The 23,675-nt window shown below is 57.0% G+C and overlaps 1 protein-coding gene across 3 annotated transcripts in view; it reads right to left on the bottom strand.

Moving 5' to 3' along the window:
* Nucleotides 1-1,600: 1,600 nt before the first annotated feature.
* Nucleotides 1,601-23,675, bottom strand: part of LETM1 (leucine zipper and EF-hand containing transmembrane protein 1) — a 32,953-nt gene continuing 10,878 nt past the window's right edge. Inside the window, exons 4-15 of one of the 3 annotated variants that reach the window (XM_036852480.1) lie at nt 20,189-20,332; nt 19,378-19,515; nt 18,529-18,732; nt 12,972-13,091; nt 11,493-11,624; nt 11,029-11,175; nt 10,610-10,615; nt 10,432-10,566; nt 7,302-7,436; nt 6,282-6,472; nt 5,096-5,234; nt 1,601-4,139 (exon numbers count right to left, since the gene is read on the bottom strand). In XM_036852480.1, coding sequence (XP_036708375.1) covers nt 3,978-4,139; nt 5,096-5,234; nt 6,282-6,472; nt 7,302-7,436; nt 10,432-10,566; nt 10,610-10,615; nt 11,029-11,175; nt 11,493-11,624; nt 12,972-13,091; nt 18,529-18,732; nt 19,378-19,515; nt 20,189-20,332 — 1,653 coding nt within the window. In that variant the 3' untranslated portion in view covers nt 1,601-3,977. The remainder of the gene's footprint in view (nt 4,140-5,095; nt 5,235-6,281; nt 6,473-7,301; nt 7,437-10,431; nt 10,567-10,609; nt 10,616-11,028; nt 11,176-11,492; nt 11,625-12,971; nt 13,092-18,528; nt 18,733-19,377; nt 19,516-20,188; nt 20,333-23,675) is intronic. The other 2 variants (XM_036852482.1, XM_036852481.1) reach the window with 2 other exon arrangements.

Here is a 23,675-nt window from a genome sequence, read left to right as displayed (position 1 = left end):
GCGGCCTGCGGTGACTCACCTGGTGTGTGCGTCTGCACCTCCGTCCTGGCCCCCTGGCCTCCGGAATCTTGTTCCCACCCTGTAGTGTCGCCAGGCTGGACACCGGCCTCTCGGTGTCCTCTTCCCCAGGCGGGTGCCTGAATACACTCGGACGCAGCTGTCTACCTCTCGGCCCCATGGTCTTCAGGGGGGCGCATCACCACGTGTAAAAACACGTGCCGCCACCCGGAACGGAACATCGCCAGTCGCCCCCCACCACAGTTGACCTCCCCCTGCGTGTGGCTTTTGGAGAGGGACGGCCATGGACATGCTGGTGGCTCCTGTGGGGTCATCAGACTTCCCCGGCTGGGTGTCTGGGGCAGTGCCTGGGGCACATAGCCCGTGGCCCCGCACACCCAGCTCCCTGCCCCCGTGACCCCAGGGCAGCCATCCAGGTGGGTTCCAGCATTTCTCCCGTCTGTCCACCAGCTGGAATTCCCTGAAGAGCTTCCTGGGATGGGCTCCATTTCCTCCTGAGAAGACAGGGTAGTCCCCAATTCTTTCCTGTCACCTGTTCTCACTGTTTAAGAGTCTCCATCAGCAGGGAAAGACTTTCCTGAGGATCAGCTGGGTGTGTGGATTTCTGTTTATGATCGATTTTGTCTTTACTGTTTTTGCTACTCATTCTGTCCTTGCTTTGGCCAGAAGTGTCCCTTTAGGTTGGCTGTGGTGTCTCTGGACTATATATAGCCCCATCTCACGCCCCCGCCCTGGGTCAGCCTTGCCAGAGCCCTTGGTGACCCTCCATGTGACCTTCTGAACCACGGAAGTGAGAAGCCTCACGTCCTGGAGCACCGGCTTGTACCTGAAGACTCGCACGGCCCCGACCCCAGCCACCTTCTCCCGGGGCCCGGCCTGAGGAGGGTCCAAGTACAGTGGACACATTCAGTCCTCAGCATGAGGGGACTGGGTGCCTGCCGGGGGTTAGATGAACCTGGACAGGGGCCACTGAGGCCCAGCAGCCCCCTGCCCGTGCCTGCACCCCCAGGAACGATCTCTCTTCCACACGGGTCACGACCTGCATGCGAGCCCGCAGAACCCCGGGGGCAGACTGTGGCCAAGGCCAGGCTCAGGGAGAGATGGGGTGCAGGTGAGGACGTCCCTGGGCAGGGGGTCGGGGCTCAGCAAGGCAAGGAGCCCCCACGGGACCTGGGGCCGGGGCAGGGGTGAGGCTGCCTGAGATGGGCTGGACATCCCAGCTCACGGGGGGCGGTCTGTCCACGCTGGGAGGATGGGGAGGTAGGACGCTGCGCCTGTCCTGCTGCTTGGACCCTCTGCCTGGCGGCCCTCCCAGCTGGGCCTCAGCTCTCTGCCCAGGGTAGGGGCCCCCCCCCCCGCTCCCCCGGGGCCCAGAGATGAGGGCCGGGGAGGCAGTGCTGTCCCTGACCCCAGGGGCCCTCAGTCTCTCAGAACAGAATCCCACCCCCCAGGGCTGGCCAGGGTCCCAGCCCTGCCCACCAGGGACCACCCCGCACCCCGGGGCCACTGAGGGTCGGGGAGAGGAGAGCCTGGCCAGGCAGTGGCTGCCTCGCCGACCTGACAGACAGACCGTCACAGGGCAGACAGGCCATCACGACAGCGCTTTATTCAACCTTCTCCTTACATCAACTCGACTGCCTCGTCACCAGCACAGTCTGAGGGGACGGGCAGGGCACGCGGTCACAGCACAAGGGGACACCAGAGGCCAGGCCAGAGCGCTGGAAGGCCCTCTCGTCACGCTTCCTGCCGCGAGGCTGGGACCAGACGCTCAGACAGCTCTGCCATTTCCCGCCCTGACTGCCGGTGGGCCACACGGTTCACAAATCTGGCTTTGAGCTGTTCCAGGAACACGAATTTGATATTTTAATAAAAACACTATTTCTAAAAAAGGTGTTTACACACAGCTCGAGGAGGCGGCCCTCAGGCGAAGCCGGCCCTGGGCCCCTGGCGGACACGGAGACAGAGCCGCCAGCGGCCCAGGGCCCGCTGTGAGGATCACCGCCCGGAGGTTCTTCTTTGCAAATTACGAGGTGCCCTTCCTTTTTAAAGCCTGGATTTTGATATTCCAAAGCGACTCTGGAAGCCACTTGCCAATTTCCTGAATCCCTAATGAAAAAACGGGTGTTTAGGTGGAGCGAAGGAAGAATTCCCATTCCGCGTCACAGATCCCGAGGACGCAGGCGCCCTCCTGAGAAAGCTCGGGAAGGCCGGGCGCAGGCACCGGGCGCTCAGTCAACAGACGGCAGCCCTGACGCCTCGCTCGCCACACGAGACTCTCGTTCCCACACCTTACACCTTACAGCTTACGCCGCGTTCCTTACACCTGCACCCGGGCACTCCTCTCAGCGGCAATAAATAAAGTTCAGGACAGTAAAAACAAGCAACGCAAAGGGGGAAGCCTGCAGCAGACCGTGGCCCACGGTACAAACACCAGCGAAGGGTCCCGCTGCACTGGGGGCGCAGACACGCACGATCTGGGAGGGCGGGGGGGGCGGGGTGTGCGACAGCAGCGACGGGGACACCCCAGGCGCCTGGCGAAGGCAGCGAGGTGAGGACGGAGGCGGGAAGGACAACCCCGTCCGCGGCACGCCGGCTACCACGAAGTTCACGAGCAAGCACACTTTCGCAGCGGAAAAGCAGGCCACTAAAACACGCGTGAGATAACTCATAAATATCGACTAAGCATGGGGAACACGCCTCTTGAATAACTGAACTAGGAACCCTTTAGAACCCACTGTCCCTTTACGAAGGTTTACATCTGAGAATATAGAATCTTCTTATTTTGTCTAGTTTCTTCTTTAGCGGCTGAGTAAAAAGTTTCAAGTAACTTGGAAGCTATCATCTCATCGTCGTCCTCCCTCAGCTCATCTGGCCACTCTAGGCCCACGTCTTCCGATTCCTATGTTTGTTTTCCCCCAAAGAACGTTCTTGCCGTACCTGACCCAGCCTTCGCAGGAGCAGCCGAACAGAGCTGGGGCCGCAGGCCGCCGCCCCCCCCCCCACCCCGCCATGGAGCACCGGCCTCCCCGAGCTGCCGGTTGTGGACCCGTCACCGGACGTGCAGCGAAACCCGCTCCAAACACCCACGGGGGCGGTGAGGCGCTAACACCCCAAATGAGGAAACTTTCTAAAAGCACAACAAATTACTGCACATGAGATGCTTCATTTTCCAGGGCTTCATTAGCACCTCTCCCAGCATAATTTACGTTGGATTTACTCAGGTAGGCAGACTGTCATGTGAGGAAATTCTGCACCAGTTAAGTGGTTAGGGTTAGGTGAGAATCAAAGGGAACTCAAGAAAGAGCTCGGGTACACACGTAAGAGCAAACTTGCAGGAGACCTGACATCCCCGTCAGAGAACGCGGCCCTCCGGAGGCCACGGGGACGACGGGCATGTTCGCTCACTCGCTACAGGTGTGAGCTTGGGAGCGCGCACGAGTGGCTCCCATTCACGCTGATCTGTGGGAATCCAAGCCCACGACGCACGAAGTATCCTCTCCGGGCCGAGGCGGCTGTGTCTGCACGACTCCAATCCCACGCCTGGGGCTCCACGGGCACGGGGAGTCCACGCGGCCGGTCCTCTCGCCTCCCGCAGCAGACACCGCCAGGGGACACGCGGGGACGCCCGAGCCGCCTCAGGAGCCCAGGGGGCTGTGCAGGGCCACGACGCCCCACTGCCGGCAGGCCGCACGCTTGCCTGCCACAGCTGGGACCGCGACAGCACCGGGCCACCGCGTGAATCCAGAGCAGACTCCCTGGCGGGGTTCAGGGATTCCAGACTGACTGAATCTTCGTGGAATGATGAAAATTAAAAATGACTGATTCTGAAGTTTCTGATTTATTCCAGACAAAATATTAGACCTGTCTCTAAGAATCACTTCAAAGCAATCACCGTCACGTTAGGACTGCTGCGGCAGACGCACGAAGGGCCACCAAGGCACCTGAGAGCCGGGCGGGCCCTAATTCTTCACTTCCGCGGCCTCCTTCTCGGCCTCCTTCTCGGCTTTCTCCTTGGCCTTCTCCTTCTCCTCCACCTTCTCCTCCTTCCCCAGCATGGCCACGATCTCAGCCACCTGGCTGGTGGAGATGTGAATGTCTTCTTTGTCCACCAACTCGATCACCTGCACACACGGGAAGGGACAAGGGCCTCAGAGGTGGCTCTGCCCCTTCACAGCATGAAATCTCCCCTCAGGACACGGAGGGCAGACGGCACACGGCCACCAGGCTGGAATGGCCTTTGGCGCCCGTCCGCCGCGCTGTCCCGCCAGGGGCCCTTGGTCCTCCATCTTCCCCGGTCTTCTGAGGGCCAGACCCCCACCCGCACAGAGCCAAAGGCTCCACAGCCCCAGACCAGGCTATGAGCCGCCAGGGAGCGGGGCTCGGAGAGCAGGAGGCCCACGGTCTGCAGGCCCAGGCGAGGGCACCAGCTGTGCCTCCCTCGGGTCCCAGGGCTGCAGGAAGGTGGGCCAGACGACACAGAGAGGCTGCCGGGCCGGGCCCTGCTCGGGCAGAGCACTGTGAGCGCCAAGGAGGGGCCCCAGACGACGGGCCCTGCCCAGCCACTGCTGCCGCTAGGGTGACGGCGCTCGGCCCACGAGCGGGGAAGGCCGTGCTCCCGACCAAAGTGACGTCCGCTGACATTCTGGGTAGACGTTTGAGTGGAAAGTCCCCAACGGGCTGGAGACCCTGGAGCCATGAGAGCCGCCGGCGAAGGTGTGCTCTCCACAGCAACGCCAGAGCCCACAGCCGTCCTTGTGAAGGCGGAGCCCCGTGCAGGTCTCCTGGGCTGCCCAAGCTCCCGGCACCCTCTCAGGCCTCAGGCGGCCCCCAGGGGTCCTGAGGCCCAGCCCCGAGGACCGCACGCGTCCCCTCCGGGCTGCCACGGCCCAGCCACCCCAACACCGTGCTCTGCAGACAAGGCCAGGCATCCAGGCAAGAGCAGGTGGCCTGCTCCGGACGGACGGCCTCACTGCCCTGCCTCCGCTCTGTGTTTGCGGCGAGGGCGAGACCAGCCCCAGGGGCCTCTCGGGTGGACGCACAGGTGGAAAAGGCTCCCAGCAAGACCCCCACGACCCACCTTGACAAGGTCGTCGATGTTGACCTTGCCATCCTTATTTTCGTCCAGGGCCGAGGCCAAGCTGACGAGCTTGCTTTCGGGAATGTGCTTGATTTGCTTCATGGCACTGATGAGCTCAGCGACGCTGATGACGGTCTCCCTGGGGGACACAGCCCGCATGCGGCACAGCTGGTGCCCCCTCCAGCCTCACTGGGGCCCCGTGGGTCAGACCTGCCCCAGACAGCCCCTCCCTCCAGAGCTCCCTCGCCCCGTCCTCTGGGAACACCCAGCTGACTTGGACACAGAAACAGAAACCACCGCCCCGTCCAGGGTCTCCTGTGCGTGCGCAGCCGCCCAGCAAGCCCGGCCTCTCCAGTGGGGATGAGGCCACTGGGTCCCTTAGGCCTGCCTGCGCCCTGGTCAGGGTGGGAGGGGCTGAGTACGGCCACACTGCCCTCCGACCAGTGAGGGCAGGTGGGCCCACACAGCACAGCAGGTCAATCCAAGAGGGGACACTGGCCTCGCCCAGGGGGAAGGGCCGCCAACCTGAGGACAGCAGGGCCCTGCAGCCAGCCCGCCCGCCTGCCCCCTGGAGACGTGGGCGCTCGCGGTGCGGTGCCTGGCCCACGGGAGTGCCGAGCGTCAGCTGCTACCGCCTGGGGGGGCTTCATTCGCCCCGCAGCCACTCACACGACGCTGGCCCCCGCCGGCCACTGTCCCAGTGCAGAGCCGGCCCCCTGCGCAGGGGGTCATTATTGAGTTGCCTGCGTGTAGGGGTTCAGGAAGAGAGAGGAGGCTGGAGGGAGGGGAGAAGGGACAGGGAGAGGCTGGCGGTTCCCAAGGGAGCTGTGATCCAAAGGACACTCTGGAAGGACCGGTGACGACAGCCTGGAGAGAGCTGGGGGCAGGGGGCTGGACACAGGGAGAGCAGGCAGCCGCAGCTGAGGTCCTCCAGATGTGGGCTGACAGCGCAGCACCGTGTGTGCGTGCGCTTATGTGTGTGAGCATGAGCGCGTGCAGGGAAGACCCAACTTGGGGCCGCTTCAGTGACAGTGTCGTGGAGAAGTGGGGACACCTTGGTTCTGGCTGCAGCCGCTAGGTCAGAGGGGAGGGGCGGCTGGTCCCCAAAGCTGAGAAGCACGCTCTGGTCAGAAGGGCCCTGGGCCTCCCGGACCCCAGGCCCCCGGCGGCCACGGCGCCCACTCACCCCGCAGGCGAGCGCTCGGCGGCCGGGCCTAGCCTGCCAGCCTTCCGGCCGGCCTCCAGCTGCGTGAGCAGGCTGTCGATCTGCCCGATCATCTGCCGCACCCGCTTCGTCAGCCTCCTGCTGGCTTTAGACTCTTCCACGCGCATTTCCTTGCCAGTCTTGGAAAGTTCCTTCTTGATCTCCTGCAGGTCCTGATAAAATTATTTGCTTGTAAAAAGACTGCCTTAAAACTAAAAAAGAAACCTTCAGCTCACCTTGCAGAAGTAACTGGATTAAGCCAGACGCCATCATCAAGGTGGGAAGGTCTAGGCTGTGCGGGAGCAGTCCCATTAACCCGAGCCACAAGGCAGCAGGCTTACTGCCGTCTATCATGCAAACTGGTTCTTATCTTTGCAAACTCAAGCACTGTTTTTGTAGCAAAGGAAATGAACTCTGTTCTGAACCCCGACTTTCTTCCTGACAGTGAGAGAATCCAGGAATGGTGAGTGCCTTCTTAAATTCCAGCTTGTGGTTTTCCCTATGAGCAAGCGTTACAGGGAAGAACGGGAGGTGAGGTGGGGACTAGAGAACCCACACAAGAGGGCTGCCACGACAAAATTCAGAAAATAGCAGATTATTTTTACCAATCTTAGAATAAATAAATAAATAAATAAATAACTAGTATGTAAGAAAGAAGTCTCTTTTGGGGAATCATGAACAAAAATAAGATTTCATATACCAAGTGACCAGACTGTTCATCTGATACCTTCATAGGTTTAGAAACTAAAAAGATATATGCATGTCATCGACAAGGGCGAATGGCCAGCATTCCAGGCGAAAGTGACCCAGTGGGATGACTGGAAAAGCTACTGAATAAGATTTACTTAAATTCAGTTTTCTCCCCAAAGACCATCTGGCCAGCTTATCCCTTATCTGATGGAGGCATCACTGAATACTCGGGGGCCCGATGCAGCCTGGGTTTACTCTTGTCTGTAGCCGCAGCCCTGCCCCGCCATCCCCGCCGCCCCCGCCCCGCCGCACCTCGCTGTAGTCCTGGACGTCCTCCTTCAGCAGCTCCAGCTCCTCCTTCTCCTTCGTCAGGGATTTCTTCTGCCCCTTCAGTTTCGAGCAGGCGTCACTGAGTATGTCAATTTCCTCCTGAGTTATTTCCTCTTCCTGGCAAGAAAATAAACAAGCAAACCGAAACCCTACATGAAGGGGAGTAACTGGCTTTCCCCCGAAGGCTTGGCCACTTTTCTATCCGTGTCCTGTGTCCGCACTGCGCTTGCCAGTCTCGGGCTCTGGGCGAGGGGACAGGAACGTGCAGTCACCGTCTTCGCTCTCCGAGGGGCCTCCTGCACCCGAGCGCACCTGTGCAAATGTGTCCGGCAGATGTGTATACCCACGGAGTCACCACCACCCGACAGAGAAGTATCATCACCCTGAAGGTTTCCTCGTGCCTACGTCCCCACCCCCACTGGCCTGCCTTCTGTCACGACAGCCTCGTTTGCTGGAATTCTGACAAACGGTGTCAAACGGCTCGAGCTCCGTCACCCTGAGATTCACCCACGTGACGGTGTGTTCCTTCTGACCGCCGTGTACGATTCCATCCGCAGATACACCAAACCTGCTTCCCATCGTTGTGGCTATTCTAGGTCCTCTGAATTTCCATATATGTTTTAGAGTAAGTTTGTCAATGTCAACAACAAAGCCTGCTGGGATTTTGATGGTCTTGAATACACAGATCGGCTGGGGAGAATTAACATCCTACCAACACCGAGTCTTCACATCCACGAGTGCAGCGAAGCTCTCCATTTATTTACTGCTTTAATCTACCTCAGCAACATTTTACAGCATCCTGTACAGGTCTTCATATCTACTTTCAAATCTATCCCTAAGTAGTTCACTTTCTGGATACTATTGTGTGATACGCTTCTTAGAATTTCAACTTCACTGTTCACTACTAGTACAAAGAAGTACAACGACCTTTTAGGTGCTCATGTCATCCGTGAATAAAGAGTTTCACTTCTGTGTGATTTTACTTGTTCTTTTCTAACCATCCTGGCCAGACCCTCAGTCCGATGCTGAACCGGTGGTGAGAGTAGACGCCCGTGCCACCGTTAGGGATCCTGTGACCACAGGTGCCACTCTGGCTGCTTTACGTGGGGTTGAGAAGGTTCACTCCCACTGGTTTGCTGAGAGACCTTTTTAATTGAGAAGAGATGCTGGATTCTGCCAAGCACTTTTTGTGCATCTATTGAAATGATCATACATGGTTTTTCTCTTGAGGCTGTTAATGTGTTCGTTACATTGACTAATTTTTTTGTATTCCTTGGACAAACCCCATGAGGTCACAGTGTATTATCCTGTCTACAGAACAGCTGCATTTCACTTACTACAAACTTGTGGAGAATTTCACACCTGTGTTCAGGACAGATACTACTGGTCTGTAGCTGTCTCCTATCCAGCTGGTTTTGGCATCAGGGGATGCTCATCTCAGAATATCCCCTTCTCCTCAACTTTCTGCCAAGAGTTTGTATAGCACGGGAAGGATTTATTCTTTACCTGTTTGGACTCATCAGCAACTTCACCCCTGAAGCCATGTGGGTCTGGGGCTTTCCCTGTGGAGAGGTTCTTCAGCTACAAACTCAATTTCCTAGAGCTATTCAGGTCTCTGTCCGAGTGGATGGTCAATACCGATAAGACCCAGGCTTGCGCTACAAATAGGAAATGGTGGTGCCCCCACTCTCTGTGGCATCTTTCCAACAAACCAAGGTTCTTCAGTGTAAGTTTTTAAAGGTTTGTGCTCCTTGCTAAGAAATCCTTGGCGGTCCTTAGTTCATAAGCTCTCCGGAGAGTTTAACTGTCCTTTCACATCTAAGTCTTTAATCCACTGGAAATGGGACGCATCCGTTTCCATGGAGACAACCAACCATCCTGGCCCTACTGCTGACGAGGGATCCCTTCTCCCAGACCACGCTCCATGGGCCCAACCAGGCCCCGCCTCTGTTCAGCTTCCCGGCCTCAGCCCCAAACCGCCTTCAAAATGACTCTGGTACCTTGGTTCCTGACCCTTCCCAGGGTCACCCTTCAAGCCTAGGTCAGCCCGGGCTCCCGGGACCCTCCTCCTCCCAGCCTCCTATCAGTGACAGAGTGTGTGGGTCTTTGTCTGTCTCCTGGGCCATCACCAGGTGAACAGAGGCTCACCGGGCTTATCCCAGGCTATGCCAGCCCCCGTCCACCACACCACACCAGCCCTGCAGCCCACAGCTCCCTTCACCAAGACCCCCGGTGTTGATGCTTTATGCTTTCTCTTCTCATACGAACAGCCTGGCTCCTCCCCGAAACCTGACCTCCCCGCCCTGCACCCTCTTCAGGGTCCCCTCCTATGCACAGGACTGGAGAAGGCTCCTCCCTGAGGCCCTGCAGTGGGGCCCTTCCCTCCACCTCCAATGACCCCACGGGGCCCATCAGGGGTCAGTCCCCAGGCCGCATCCACCCGGCCCTCAGGACACATGACGAAGCCCACCCCTCCACCCAGGTATCAACACACTCGACTTCACACGCACCCCCCACCACGGCCTCGTCCCCCCTCCGACCTCTGAATGCAGTGGTCCCGCCCGCCCCACCCCGTGACCTCGCTGGGAGTTCCCAGACATCAAGATGCCGTCCTGCTTTCTGTCTCCCTCCTACTCCAGCTGCCCGACGCTGCTGCTGCCCGTCTAGCAAACACATCCTCCACCCAACACGCCTTCAGAAGCTGCTCTGCCCATCATGCTCCGTGTGCCAGGGGCCACCTGGCGGTTCCCCCGCCAGAAGGCGTCTCGCAAGGAACATGGGCTACGACCACGATGGCGAGGCTGCCAGACGCGAGCACCCCCAGCGCGCACAGCACGTCGGGCTCCCTGCGCCGGGCAGCTGGGAAGGGGACAGCAAGGGGGGCTTCCCCGCTGGGTGCCCTGCCACGCAGAGCACAGGGGCCGGAGCCAGGGCAGGGCCGCCTCCCCCTCCCCGGCCTCGCTCTCCTCGCCCCACGACCATCCACCGCCACCCTGAGAAGCCAGGCTGCGGCCTTCCGGCCCCGCTTCCTCGGGAGCCCCCGCCCTGTAGGCGGGCCCGCTGGCCCTCCGGCGCGGCTCCAACACCGCTCCCTCCAGGCGGGCGCCGTTACCTTCAAGCCTTCCAGGACGGGCGCGCTGTCCGTCAGGGCCTCGGACGGCAGGGTCACATCAGGCTCTTCCGGCTGCGGCTCGGCCACCAGCCTCCCGGGGGCACCTTCTGCCACCACTTCAGGCTCCACTTCCTTCTGAAACGCAAGGCCGCTGCCGGCTCAGCACCACGCGTCAGACCGCGGCCTTCCCGGGAATCCACACCGGCAGACGTGCCGCTGGCCAGACGGCCGCCAAGTGAGGGGCAAGGTCCACAGAGCCCGGCCGGCTGGCAGCGGGGTCTGCCTCCGCCAGGTTCCGCCGCAGGACCCTCCACGCGGGCGCAGCGCGTGATGAGCGCAGTCACGCAGCTCCTGCATCCACACCCCAGCGTCTACAGGGCCGCCGGAGGCCTCGGTGAAGTCGCCACAGCCTCAAACCTCAGCTTCAGGGCCTCAGGGCCGGGCTGGCCGCTTGCACTGACTGGCGCCCGAGCCGCAAGAGTGAAGAGTGCGTCCGCCTCGCTGTGCCCCCACCCACCCGCGGGCCCCGCCCCCGCCCCGGCCCGCCCCGGCCCGCCCCCGCCCCGGCCCGCCCCGCCCCGCCCCCGGCCCGCTCACCGCCGCCGCCTGGGACCGCCTCTGCAGCTCCTTCTCGCGATGCTCCTGCCGGATGGCCGCCTCCTCCTGCAGCGTGGCCTCCAGCTTCGCCTTGTTGTCCACCTGCTCGCCCTCCACCTCGGCCACCTTCACCTGGGCCTCCTTCGCCTTCAGGGAGGGGACGCCCGTGAGCGCGCTTGGAAGCGGAGCAGGCGCGCCCCCGCCAGAGCGGCCCACGCGGCGCCCGGCCCGGGTCTCGGGGCGTCGCGGCCATCACGGCTTGCTCTCCGAGGAGCAGGAGCCCCGGCTGCTGGGAAACGCCCTGAGGACCCCAAGGGCCACCTTCTGCACGCACCGCAGGGCCCTCAGCGTGCAGAGGACAGACGAGAAAGAAAAGAGGGGGTGAGCGGCGGGTCCAGGGGCTCCCCCAGAAGGGAGAGGGCCCCCGGCAGAGTGAGCAGCAGAGGGGACCTCGCAACACGCACCACAATCTCCGGGAGGGTCTGCAGGGTGGACGTGAGCTGGTCGGCGGGCGAGAGGGTGTCAGGAAGGTACATGGCCCGGGACAGGACGAGCAGCGACGTCGGTACCTCCTGTTGCAGGTGCAGCTCCAGCCACTGCAAGTGGGAGGCGGAGACCCGGACTCACCCGTCGGCCCCGTCCCACCCACATCTCCTGCGACCTGGGCAAGGGCTTCCGGTTTGCGTAGGGGAGGGGAGGGGGAGGAGGAGGAGACTGGTGGCAACCACCACAGCGGCACCTGAGTGGGCGGACCCCTACGTCCCCCAAGCGAGTTCTCCCGAGAGACACCGCAAGCTCCGAAAGGCCTATTTACTGCTGTGCTAATGCCCGCTGCCCACCTCGGTCAAGTGAGAAGGAGACAGCCCCGCAGCGAGGCCGCAGGGCTTGGAAAACACTGAGCGAGACGGCCAGGTTCTGTTCCCAAAGTTCTTCACTTAACAATGACACAGAAACTCCAAAGGTGGCACTGGTGAATTCATTTGGCGTTTGAGGTTTGCACAACTACCGTGAGCTGGGCGCTGTTTGAGGCTATTTTAGTGACACAAAGACAATGTTCAAACTGACAAAAAGGACCCCGACGATGCTGGGACACAAAGTAGACACAGGACAAAAGATGGGACGAGAAGAACTCCCAGAACGGGGAGAAAATGCCGAGCATGGGTTAAACGATGAGAGAAGGAAGACACCTGAGTCCTTGGAAACCAAAATACCCCGATTCCTGACATCCCTTGGCACAGCGCCCCGCACTCGAGTGCCCCAGGTGTGCTCCAGCCCAGGCGGACCCAGGGCGCCCCTCACAGAGGAGGGTCTGCGAGGGGACCCTTTCGGAGACAAGGTCAGTGAAGACAGGGACAAGAACGTACTGCCCACTAAGCACCGTCTGTGTCAGCAGGGGGGCAGCGGGTGTCAACAGATCTTTGTCTACACTGGGAAGACAACCCGAGGGGGGTGCCCAGCTGGCGCCCTGCTCCTTCCGATATGAAGGCTGAGTTGCTGTGACTGTTGCCTACCCATCATCGCATCCACTCAGACCCATGCCGGCGGGGCAGGCCTGTGGCCCTGCAGAGCCGGCCCCTGGCTTCTGCCCGAGGGCCCCTCTGAGCGGCCGGAGAAGGCAGGGTCACTCAAACCCAGGCTGCCAAGAGCAGGGGCTTCGGAGGTCGGCCTGGCCTGGGTCCTACTTCCCCAAACACCCCTGGCCTCAGTTGAGAGCCGTACTGGAACTTCAAAGGAAGCTGACCTCGTCCTCCTGTGTCCACAGGAGACCGGGCGGAGGGAACAGCAAGCACACCAACAGCAACCAGGAGCCGGGAGGGAGATCGGAGCGGCGGGCAGCCCCCGCGTGCGGAGCGCACACAGGCCCCGGCCCAGGTGGGAGCTGAGCCGGAGCAGCCTCCCACATCCTGCTGGGACGCAAGGGCCCCCCACCATGCCGCACGCACCTGCTTCAGCTGGTCCCGCAGACGGTCTTCCGTGACGCCCAGGGCCCGCATGCCTCGCGCCCGACACGCCGCCTGTAGCTCCTTGACGTTGAGGCTGTCCACCCCCTCCTCAGCGATCAGCTGTCAAAGGAAGCCAGCCAATTACCTCCTGAAGGGTCACTACGGGTCTGTGCTGTCTGCATTCACACGCTTGGGAACTAAGTGTCTGATTAGAAACCACCTTCCTGGGCTTCCCTGGTGGCGCAGTGGTTGAGAGTCCACCTGCCAACGAAGGGGACATGGCTTCAAGCCCTGGTCCAGGAAGATGCCACATGCCACGGAGCAGCTGGGCCCATGCGCCACAGCTGCTGGGCCTGCGCTCTGGAGCCCGAGAGCGACAACAGCTGAGCCTGCGTGCTACAGCTGCTGAGGCCTGCACGCCCAGAGCCCGTGCTCTGCAACCCCCCGCTCGCTGCAACTAGAGAGGGCCCGCGCGCAGCAATGAAGACCCAACGCAGCCAAAAATAAATAAATAAATACATTTATAAAAGAAAGAAACCACCTTCCTGTTATGCTTTGCCAAACACAAGATAAACCCCCACTACCAAGGCCCCGGCTCCAGGTTTGCAGTGATCAGACCGTCTGAGAGGGTGGGACCCTAGGGTCAACAGCCAGGACCCACCCCGAGATGCGAAGACACCCACTCAGGGCCTGCTCTCTGCCCAGGGAGCTGCCCTGCCGCCCGAACCCCATGCTTCTCCTGTCCTGCACCGTGCAGGGACGAGGGGAGAGGAGAGGAGGAACAAAGGGCAACAGTGCCACCTGCTCCCCCCATTTAAACCCCCCAGTGACCCTGTGAGGAGGACACGACCGCTACCTGCATCAACTCTGAGACAACCGTAGATGGACGTGCAGTCCTACGGTTCCTCCCCGTGGTAACACCTTACAACGTACAGTATCAAACCACCGCCGGGACGCAATGCCGAGCCAGTCCAGGCAGAAAACATCTCTGTCCCCACGAGGACCTCACAACGCCCTTTCACAGACACTCCCACCCCCTCCTGACCCCTGGGAACCAACCACCAGTCTGCTCTTCATCCCTGTAATTCTGTCATTTGAAGAGCATTACAGAAATGGGACTGCACAGCACATAACCTTTTGGGACTCCTTGAGGACCCACGCAGTTGTGTGTAGGAATAATCCACTCCTTTTTATCAGTGAGTACACTGCATGGTACAAACGTCCTGGTTTTACCGTTCACCCCGTGAAGGACATCTGGGTTGTTTGTTTCCTTTCCCCATCTTCCCGTGGGGCACGTGGATCCCATCTGCACTTGTCTCCTGCGCTTCTGAGCACATCTCTGCGTCCATTTTCAGGGGCTGCTCTGGTATCACATGACGCACCTACCTCGTCATGGAGGGGACGTGGTGGCCTCCCCCCTTTATCCTCCACCACTTGTTGAGCTCGTCCTAATGTCACCTACTGACACAGAGCCACATCACACAGTGCCCCATTTTTGCCTCCACCATCACACTTTACTTAGAAGACACACAAGCAGAAGCAAAGCCTGGTGCTTGTCGTGTTCTTTCTTCCTGACGCCCCAAGGTTCCTCTAGGGCAGCTCTGCTGGTGACAAATTGTCATAGTTTTCCCTCACCTGAGAATGCCTTGATTTCTCCCTTGTTTTTATCTTTAATTTTTATTTTCGCTGAATCTAGGATTGAATTGACAGTTCTTTTTTTTTCAGCACACAAAAAATACTTTCCAGTTCCTTCTGGCCTCCATGGTTTCTGATGAGAAATGCACCGTCATTTGAATTGTTTTTCTTGCAGGTAAGATGCCATTCTCTCATTGCTTTCAAAATTATTTCTTCTTCATTTTTTTTAAAAATAAATTTATTTATTTTTATTTTTGGCTGCGTTGGGCCTTCGTTGCTGCGCGCGGGTTTTCTCTAGTTGCTGCGAGCGGGGGCTGCTCTTCGTTGCGGTGCGTGGGCTTCTCACTGCGGTGGCCTCTCGTGTTGCAGAACACGGGCTCTAGGCGCGAGGGCTTCAGTAGTCGTGGTGCACGGGCTTAGTTGCTCAGCGCCATGTGGGATCTTCCTGGACCAGGGACCGAACTTGTGTCCCCTGCACTGGCAGGCAGGTTCTTAACCACTGCGCCACCAGAGAAGTCCCTCAAAATTATTTCTTTGTCCTTCACGTTTGTTCATTTGACTGTGTGTCTTCGTGTGGATTTGTGTTTATCCCGTCTGAGGGTCACTCAGTTTCTTAAATCTGTAGATGTATGTCTTCTACTGAATCTGGGAAGTGGCCAACGGTCAGAATGACCCATTTTCTCGGTCCTCTCAGCACTAGCACCCACCGATTGCCTTTTTTCCTTCACTTTGGGGTCCTCCTGGTTCTCAGCGTGAGGAGTGATTTTCAACTGAAGCTGGACGTTTTGGGTATTATGTGATGAGATTCTGGAGCTCACTTCAATCTTCTATCCTAACTGGCTTCCTCTTGAGAGTGCTCTGGCATGGGGGTGTACTGCCCAACGTTTACAGGTTGTGTAATTGACAATCTGGCATCTATTTTTTTTTTTTAATAGAACTATTTATGTTGATACTGATATTCCTTTTTTTTTAATAAAGGATTTGTTTATTTATTTATTTTTTAAATTTTTGGCTGTGTTCGGTCTTTGTTTCTGTGCGAGGGCTTTCTATAGTTGCGGCAAGCGGGGGCCACTCCTCATTGTGGTGCGCGGGCCTCTCTTGTTGCGGAGCACAGGCTCCAGACGCGCAGGCTCAGTAGTTGTGGCTCACGGGCCTAGTTGCTCCGCAGCATGTGGGACCTTCCCAGACTAGGGCTCGAACCCGTGTTCCCTGCATTGGCAGGCAGATTCTCAACCGCTGCGCCACCAGGGAAGCCCAACAATCTGGCATCTATTGATCCAAACTAACCGACAAAGTTGTTTACATCTTCCCTGCAGCCTGGCTCTCCTGGGCGTGTGAAAATCATATTTCAAATCCTCCAACCGCAAGCCCTGACCTCTGCTTCACGTCCTGCCCAATCAAAACCGTCTCCAGCTGACCACTCCCGCCGCACCAGTGATGAAGGCCGAGTCTCGATTCCTCCCTCCCCTCGCCTCCTGGTCCCCGTTTCTGGGGAACTGTGAGCACAAGTTCCTTCCAATGGCCCTGAGCTCTCTGTGACATCACTCAGTCATGGCAAATCACATCCCGGGTACGTTTTGGAACAGGTGAGATCTGGCCTCCACTGAGGCCAGGGGCAGAGGTACTTCTGAGTCGGCTGGGAGGGGTGGGTGGAGTCTGGGCTCCCCGCTAGGCCCCCCACGCCTCCCTGGCTGGGAGGGGCAGGAGAACCTCTTACCGGCCCCTCCTGACACCACTCCAGCAGGGAAGTATGGAGAGCGTCTTGGGACTGTCAGGGGCGGGTGGAGGCCAGGCCCCCTGCTGGTCTCTCCTGACACCACAGGGGGCGGGGGGCCGGGGATGAAAGAGCCAGCTCCCCGAGGCCTTCCCCGATACCATCCCAGCTGCTACAGCCTGAGGGTGGCGGTCCCAGCCCCGCCGCCACTGTGTGTGTGTGGGTCCGGGGGTGGGGGGGGCGACACTGTTTCCTGCGGTGTCTGGCTGGAGCAGAGCAGTCACTCTCTGAAGCCTTCTGCCCTGCTAGGCGGCCCCGTCCCTCTCCTCCGACCACAGGACGGGATTCTGAAGTCTGTGCTCGTTGGCGATTCTGGCTTCTTCAGCCCCATGGCTGGATCTCTGAGGCGCAAAGACCTCCTGTGTCATTCCTGGGGTCCCAGGGGCTTCTCCCCACTTTCCAGAACCTTGTGTACGTTTTTACCATTTAACGTCCAGGGGAAAGTAGGCCCCCTCCGCCTTCTCAACAGCAGAGGTCTGGCCACCGCCCCACCTCATAGGAATCTGAAGCACTGAGGTGAGGTGACTCGTTCGAGGTCACAAAGCTAGTGAGTGGCCAGGACACAACCCAGGCCTCCCGCCTTCATGCTGCCTCTCCCGAGGAGGGGCAGCCGCAAGGCAGATCCTCCAGCAGAGCAGAGAGACAACTTCTCTTCATCCTTACAAAATGCAGTGATGATCTGCTTCTGGAGAACAGGAGAGACAGTTTTACCTGCAGACGGAAATCTCGGAGGATGGGTTTAAGAGCGATCAGACCAAGAAGAAGAGAGGATAAGTACACCAAACATACAAAAGGATGTAAAATACGGGAAGAGCATATGTGATGCAGGGGCCGTGAGCAGTCTAAGGGGAACATAAACCACGTCGGGGGTGGGTGGGGGGTGGTGTTTAATACAATGATGGAAGCGTCACAACCAGGAAACAGGATAAGCACGGACACAGACACGCCTAGGGACGTTACTGTAGAGCTGCTAAAATCCAAACAAGATGCAACAAAATCCAAACATCTCAGATGCTGCCGGAGAAAGATGGACACCTTCAAAGGAACCGTAATAGGCCTGCCAGCTGACATGCACTCAATGGCATCTTTACATGTAGAAAAAAGAACTGCAAGCCTGGAGTCCTATACCCAGCAATACCCTGCAGAATGGAAGGTTAATACAGACAAATCCATACAAACAGGAACCGAGGGGACTCCTCAAGTGGAGGAAACGGCCTGGGTGGAAATGCAGGAAGGAAGGAAGGGGGTCAGGAGGGTAAATACGTGGTGCACACACATCAACTCAGGAGCAAAAGCGCATGCAACGCAGAGGCGGGGGAGGGCGAGTGCAGCTGGGACATGGCGCGTGGCAGGAAAAGCACTCAGTCCCATTAGACTCCTGTGTGTCGAGGAAGCTCACTGTAAACTCTAGAGAAACTGCTAAAACAATACATAAGGAACAAGCTAATGGAGAGGGGATGGAAGAGTAAACATTTGATTAATCCGAAAGAAGGCAAGAAAGGAGATTAAGTGGAACATAAAACACATAGGACAAACAGGAAAAGAGTATGGACTAAATACTCCAACTATAAGACAGAGGGTCGTCAGAGCAGATTAAAACAGTAACAAACACAAGGCAGAGAGGATTCAGGAAGCCTGTAAGTAACAAGAGGGAAGATCAGCCCAGAGGCAAGCTGGTTCAGCTATCACAAGACCAGACGCCACAGACTTCAAGGCAAGAAGCGTCACTAAGGGGAACGAGGGACGCTTTGTGACTTCTTCAGACACACACACTCGGGGTGCACACTGCACGGGGGCAGGCAGGCGGCACAGCTCCGGAGCAATCTGGTCACGGGCCAGGACTTGCTTTTGGCCTCCTGCCCTTTTTACTCAGGAGCCCCACTTCTAGGTCACTATTTTTATAGGTCCTATCGAAGATCTGGGGCAAAATTCACATTAATAGGTATTTATTAGAGGGTTCTTTAGGGTAGCAGATTAGCTGAAGTGACGGTTAATAAACTAGGACACGTTCGTATAATGAAACATTAGGCCGTCTTTAGAATCCACCTTTTCAGCGACTACGTCCCACCACGGGAAGGTGTGCTGTCACGGCGGCTGGAGACCGTGTGATCCCAGCACTCACCCCAGGAGCGGGCTGTGGGCGCTCACCTTGTCATCGGCCTTGATGGAGCGCAGCCGCATGGTGAGCTGGAAGCGCAGGAAGTTGTTGGTGCCCATGGACTGCAGCTCCAGCAGCTTGCACAGCGCCACCAGCTGCAGGCGCGTGAGGTTGTCCAGGGTCAGCTCGTCCTCAAACAGTTTGGAAAACCGCATGATTTCCTCGTTGCTGGGTCTCTCACCCGTCTCTCGGATCTGCGGGAGCCATCGTTAAGGGTCACCACGGGTGGGCTGTGTCCCCCGCACCCCCATGGCCTCGGGCCACACGCCTCAAGTCAGGAAACAAAGCAGAAGGGGCCACCCACACCCTCCCTCAGCTCCGCTCACATCTCCTACCGGGAGTGGCCCCTGCGACCCAAAGCCCTGGGCGCTGCCTGGCTGGGCTCCCGCGAGCGAGGCGTCCGCGCAGTGCACGGCATCCGGTCCCTGGACCGCGTCTGCTACGCCAGCGGAGCCGAGGCGGCTGGCCGGGAGGAGGCCGGGGCCTCTCCGCGCTGGGCTGGCGGGCGGCCTTGCCTTCCTCCCGCACCGCGGACGTGGCTATGGGGCAGTCTCCCCCTCCTTCCCAGCCCAGCCCCCTGCTGGTCACAGCTGTGGGGTCTCTACCTCCCCCAGGGCTGCTGCAAAGTCTGGAGACCCAGGCCAGGGCTTGTGAACGTCAGTTCACGTTCTCGGGACAGCAGGCTTGACCTCCAGGAGCCCCGCCCCCATCGTGCACAGTAAAAAGGAGGGAAGAAAGGAGACAAGGCACGCTCCCCAGATAAGGCGGGCAGCCCCGAGGCGCTAACCAGCACTGGGGACCCACGGGGCAAGGCCTCAAGGGGCGATGCATCACAGCACCTTCTGGAAAAACACGGAGAAGTCTTTGGTGGCATTCCCCTTGGCTGCCTTGTTCTTCAAGGCCATCTCCTCGATGGTGTCCTGAAGAAACTTGGCCAGCTCCAACTTGACCCGCAGCTGCTTCTTCAGCCTCTCCTCCTGCGAAGTCAGAGAGGGCACTGCACTCCTGGGTTCCCGCCCCACGCGGCTTCCTGGACGGCGCCGGTCCGGCAGCTGCTTCGAGCCCCAGCACGGAGTGCAAGTACACCCAGCCCAGCGCCACCAGGTGCCTCCTGAACAGCACTTCCTCCACCCACGAGCTCTGCGTTTGGAAACTTTCTATTTCACAATTTTAAAAAATTTGTGTGACCCTCCCCACCCCCCGCCAGAGAAGGGGCCAGCAAACTCCATAAAGAGCTGGCCTGTAAAGCTTTTAGGCCCTGTGGGCTGAGCCATGTGAAACACGAAGGCCATCAGACAATACATACACGACAGGGCATGCATGTCCCCAGAAGGCCTTACTGACCAAAAGGGGCAGGGCTGGCATGGCCCGTGGGCTGTAAGTCTGCCAACCCTGCCCTAGACCCGTCTCGCCCCCCACGAATGGGTCTCGACCTGTGGCTCAAGGAACACTGGTCTAGAGAAACTAGAATTTAAGACACATTTAAAGAGAAGCAAACCTGAAACCAGCATCTATTAAATAATCATAGCACAGCATGACTGAATTATGAAGAAAACATAAATTTAAAAACATCTAACATCGGAAATGTCAGTCATAAAACAATGCAGCCTTGTAACTGCTTTCAAACTGGGTCTGAAACGAGCCGGTCACCTTGATGGACTGGGTCTCGAACGTGGACGGTAACATGTTGGGGAAGAGCTTTACGGCAACAGGAAGCAGGAACTCCATGAAGGGCACCACCACGAAGACCAGGAAGGGCACCAGGCGGAAGAGGTCGGCACAAATCCGGAGGAACTGGAAAGGGGCGGAGGGACCAGCGGGTGACCGGGGAGCATGTCTCGCGCGGTCGTCCGCAGGAGCAAGAGCGGACGCCTCGCAGGGAGCAGACAGCGCTCCGGAGGCGCCCTGAGGCCAAACCGCAAGGCGGCGGCCTTCACAAAAGCTGGGTGGAAGCCACCTCCCCGCGTGGAGTGGCACCCATCACTGGATGCTGCCAGTGAGCCGCCCCCCAGGGCGTCTGCCAGGTGCCCACCGGCCTGGCGGACAGCTGGACAAGACTGACAGACGGAGGACTGGCCACTGCTGGCAGCAGCGAGGGCCTCCGGGGAAGGCTGCGGCCACACCACGCACGCCCAACGCTCTGCGGAAAGGAGGGCCGCGTGCTGGCGGGGCACTTCTCTTGTGTTCCCTGACACAATCGGTTAGATTTAAGCCTGTGCTACACAGCAGTGATCAGGGAAAAAATCCAAGTGCCTCACTGATGTAAACAAACCACTGCTGATGACATTAAAGAAATCTGCGACTTGAAATAATCGACAATCCCTGAGAACAGTGGACAATCACTGCCGGGTCTCCGGCAGCTCACCTGCCCCCTGCACCAGTGCCTACTCAGCACATGCTCCTGCCCCTCGGAACCGCCGGGGTGCACAGCAGCCAAGACTACACTCCCCGCGTCACCAGCTGTGTTTCCACCGTGACTGACGAGACTGTCTTTGGAGGGGTGACGTCATTTCTATTAGGGGCCTCGTTTCTGGCTGGAGCACCACTTTCCATGACGGTTGCCCTCCCGGGGATCAGGCGTCACCTACCCTGCGACAGTGGTCACTGTGATCCCCTGCACAGGGTGTTCTCTCCACTCGTGAGGGGACGTCCCAAGAGCACGCAAATAAACACCCCTCTCTCTCCCCAGACACACTCATCGCGGTTCCTCCCAAACCAGCCTCTACTCTGATGGTCACAAAACAGCAATTTCCCAACTCAAGCCCATCTCTCCATTTATCAACCTCGCTTTGCACCTTCATTTTTCTATTTATTATCAAAATGGACTCAAGGAATCCCATGTTTTTCACTTGTTTATAATTCATTATCATTTATATTTTTATGCTCAAATGATCCCGGATATGACCCTTCAAGTTGGTGCCTATGTTTTTTGACATTCCTCCATTAAATTATCTTTAGCAGTTCTATCGAGGTTTAATTTACGTACCATAACATTCACTCATTGTAAGTATGTAATTCAATAAATTTTGGTAAATTTATAGACTGAAACCATCTCTAAAATCCAGTTTTAGAACATTTTCATCGTGACAAAAAGTCCCACTGTGTCCATCTGCAGTTCACCCCCATTTCCACTCCGGGGTCTAGGCAAACAGGGATTTGATTTGTTTCTACAAATTTGCTTTTTCCGTACATTTTCCACGCACGGAGTCAGCGTCCAGCTCCTGTGACCAGTGTATAAGCGTCTAGGAGCATCATGTCCTCTTGGCAACCTGACCCTCTCGTCACCATGAGTGACCTCTTCTGCCCTGGTAATCCTGGCTCTAACATCAACTTTGTCTGATATTAACGTTGGCTTTCCTGGACTAGTGTTAGCACCACTTACCTTTCTCCATTCTTTTACTTTTAACCTATTTGTGTCTTTACATTTAGATGTGTTCCTTGTAGAGTACACAGAGTTCAGTCTTGCTTTTTTATTTAATCTGACAATATCAACCATTTAGTTAATAAAACTAGAAAAAGAAAAAACCATACGACCATCTAAATAGACACAGAAAAGATAAACAACAAGAATTTACTGTATAGCACAGGAAACTATATTCAGTATCTTATAATAACCTGTATCATGAAAAATAATCTGAAAAATATATATATAATTGAATCACTTTGCTGTACACTTAAAACTAACACAATATTGTAAATCAACTATACTTCAAAAAAATTAAAAATAGTAAAAAAAATAGATGCAGAAAAAGCATCTGACAAAATCCAAAATCTGTTCCTAATAAAAAGTCTGATGGAATTTACAAAAAAGATACTAGAACTAAAAACTGAGTTTGGTAAGTCTGCAAGATACAAGATCAATATATAAAAATCAACTGTATTTCTATATACGAGCAATAAACAAATGGAAAGTGAAATTTTTAAAATTCTATTTACCTACAACAGACAGAATGTGGAAGCAACCCAAGTGTCCACGGATGGATGATGGATAAACAAACTGTGGTCCATACACACAACGGAATATCATTCAGCCTTAAAACAGGAAGGAGATTCTGACACCTGCTACGGCGAAGGTGAACCTTGAGGGCATTCTGCTCAGTGACACCAGCCAGTCACAAAGGACAGATCCTGTGTGATTCCACTGATATGAGGGCCCTGAAGGGTTCAGATTAAGAGAGACAGAGAGTAGATGATGGATGCTGGGGGCTGGGGGCAAGGGGTGGGGAGCTGTTATTTAACAGGTGCAGCTTCAGCTTAGGAAGATGACAAGAGATGAAAAGAGTTCTGGAGACAGATGGTGGTACCGACTTTACCACAGTGTGAATGTACTTAATGCCACAGCCTGTATACTTAGAATGCTTAAAAAGCGTAAATTTTAGGTTGTGTATTTTACCACAATGAAAAAATTCCATTCACAATACCATAAAAAATATGAAGCCACACACTATTGCTGAGGGAAATGGAAAAAGTCCCGTTTTATTCCTCACTGGCCATCCCCAGAAGTGCCCCCATTGTTTATTTTCCAGTCTTTTCTTATTTTCTGACACACGTTATTCTAGTACCACTGCTGTCCCAGCCCTTGACCAGTTATGCTTCCAAACAGCCCCGGTTCCTCTTCATGGGGGTGGTTAGACGCCAAGGGCTGGGAGTCAGGGGTGCTCATTGCTACTGGGGTGTCACTGCTGCTAGGCCGGGTCCCCAGACTGAAAGGGAGCAGGAGGTTTGACAGCATGAAGGACCAAGGATCTGATGAGAGCAATTTAACAAAGGCAGAAACTAAGTCACGAAACAACAGCTTCATCTGTGACAACTCAAAGAAACCGTGGGGTAACTTTCAACAATGCACTTGGCATAAAAGGATGGATTAGCAGTTCAATCATTCTAAAAGAATCACTCATATGGTGAGGGTGTCAATCCTTCAACATGCTACACCTTAAGCAAGCAATTAAAGCTCCAAAGGAGGACTTCCCTGGTGGCGCAGTGGTTAAGAATCCACCTGCCAATGCAGGGGATGTGAGTTTGAGCCCCGGTCTGGGACGATCCCACATGCCGCGGAGCAACTAAGCCCGTGCACCACAACTGTTGAGCCTGCGCTCTAGAGTCTGCGAGCCACCACAACGAGAAGCCCGCGCACCGC

Source organism: Balaenoptera musculus, chromosome 5, assembly GCF_009873245.2.
Source record: "Balaenoptera musculus isolate JJ_BM4_2016_0621 chromosome 5, mBalMus1.pri.v3, whole genome shotgun sequence".
In the NCBI taxonomy this organism is placed as follows: Eukaryota; Metazoa; Chordata; class Mammalia; order Artiodactyla; family Balaenopteridae; genus Balaenoptera; species Balaenoptera musculus.
Note: the sequence above shows the minus strand (reverse complement) of the source record. Positions and strands in the feature narration are given on the sequence as shown.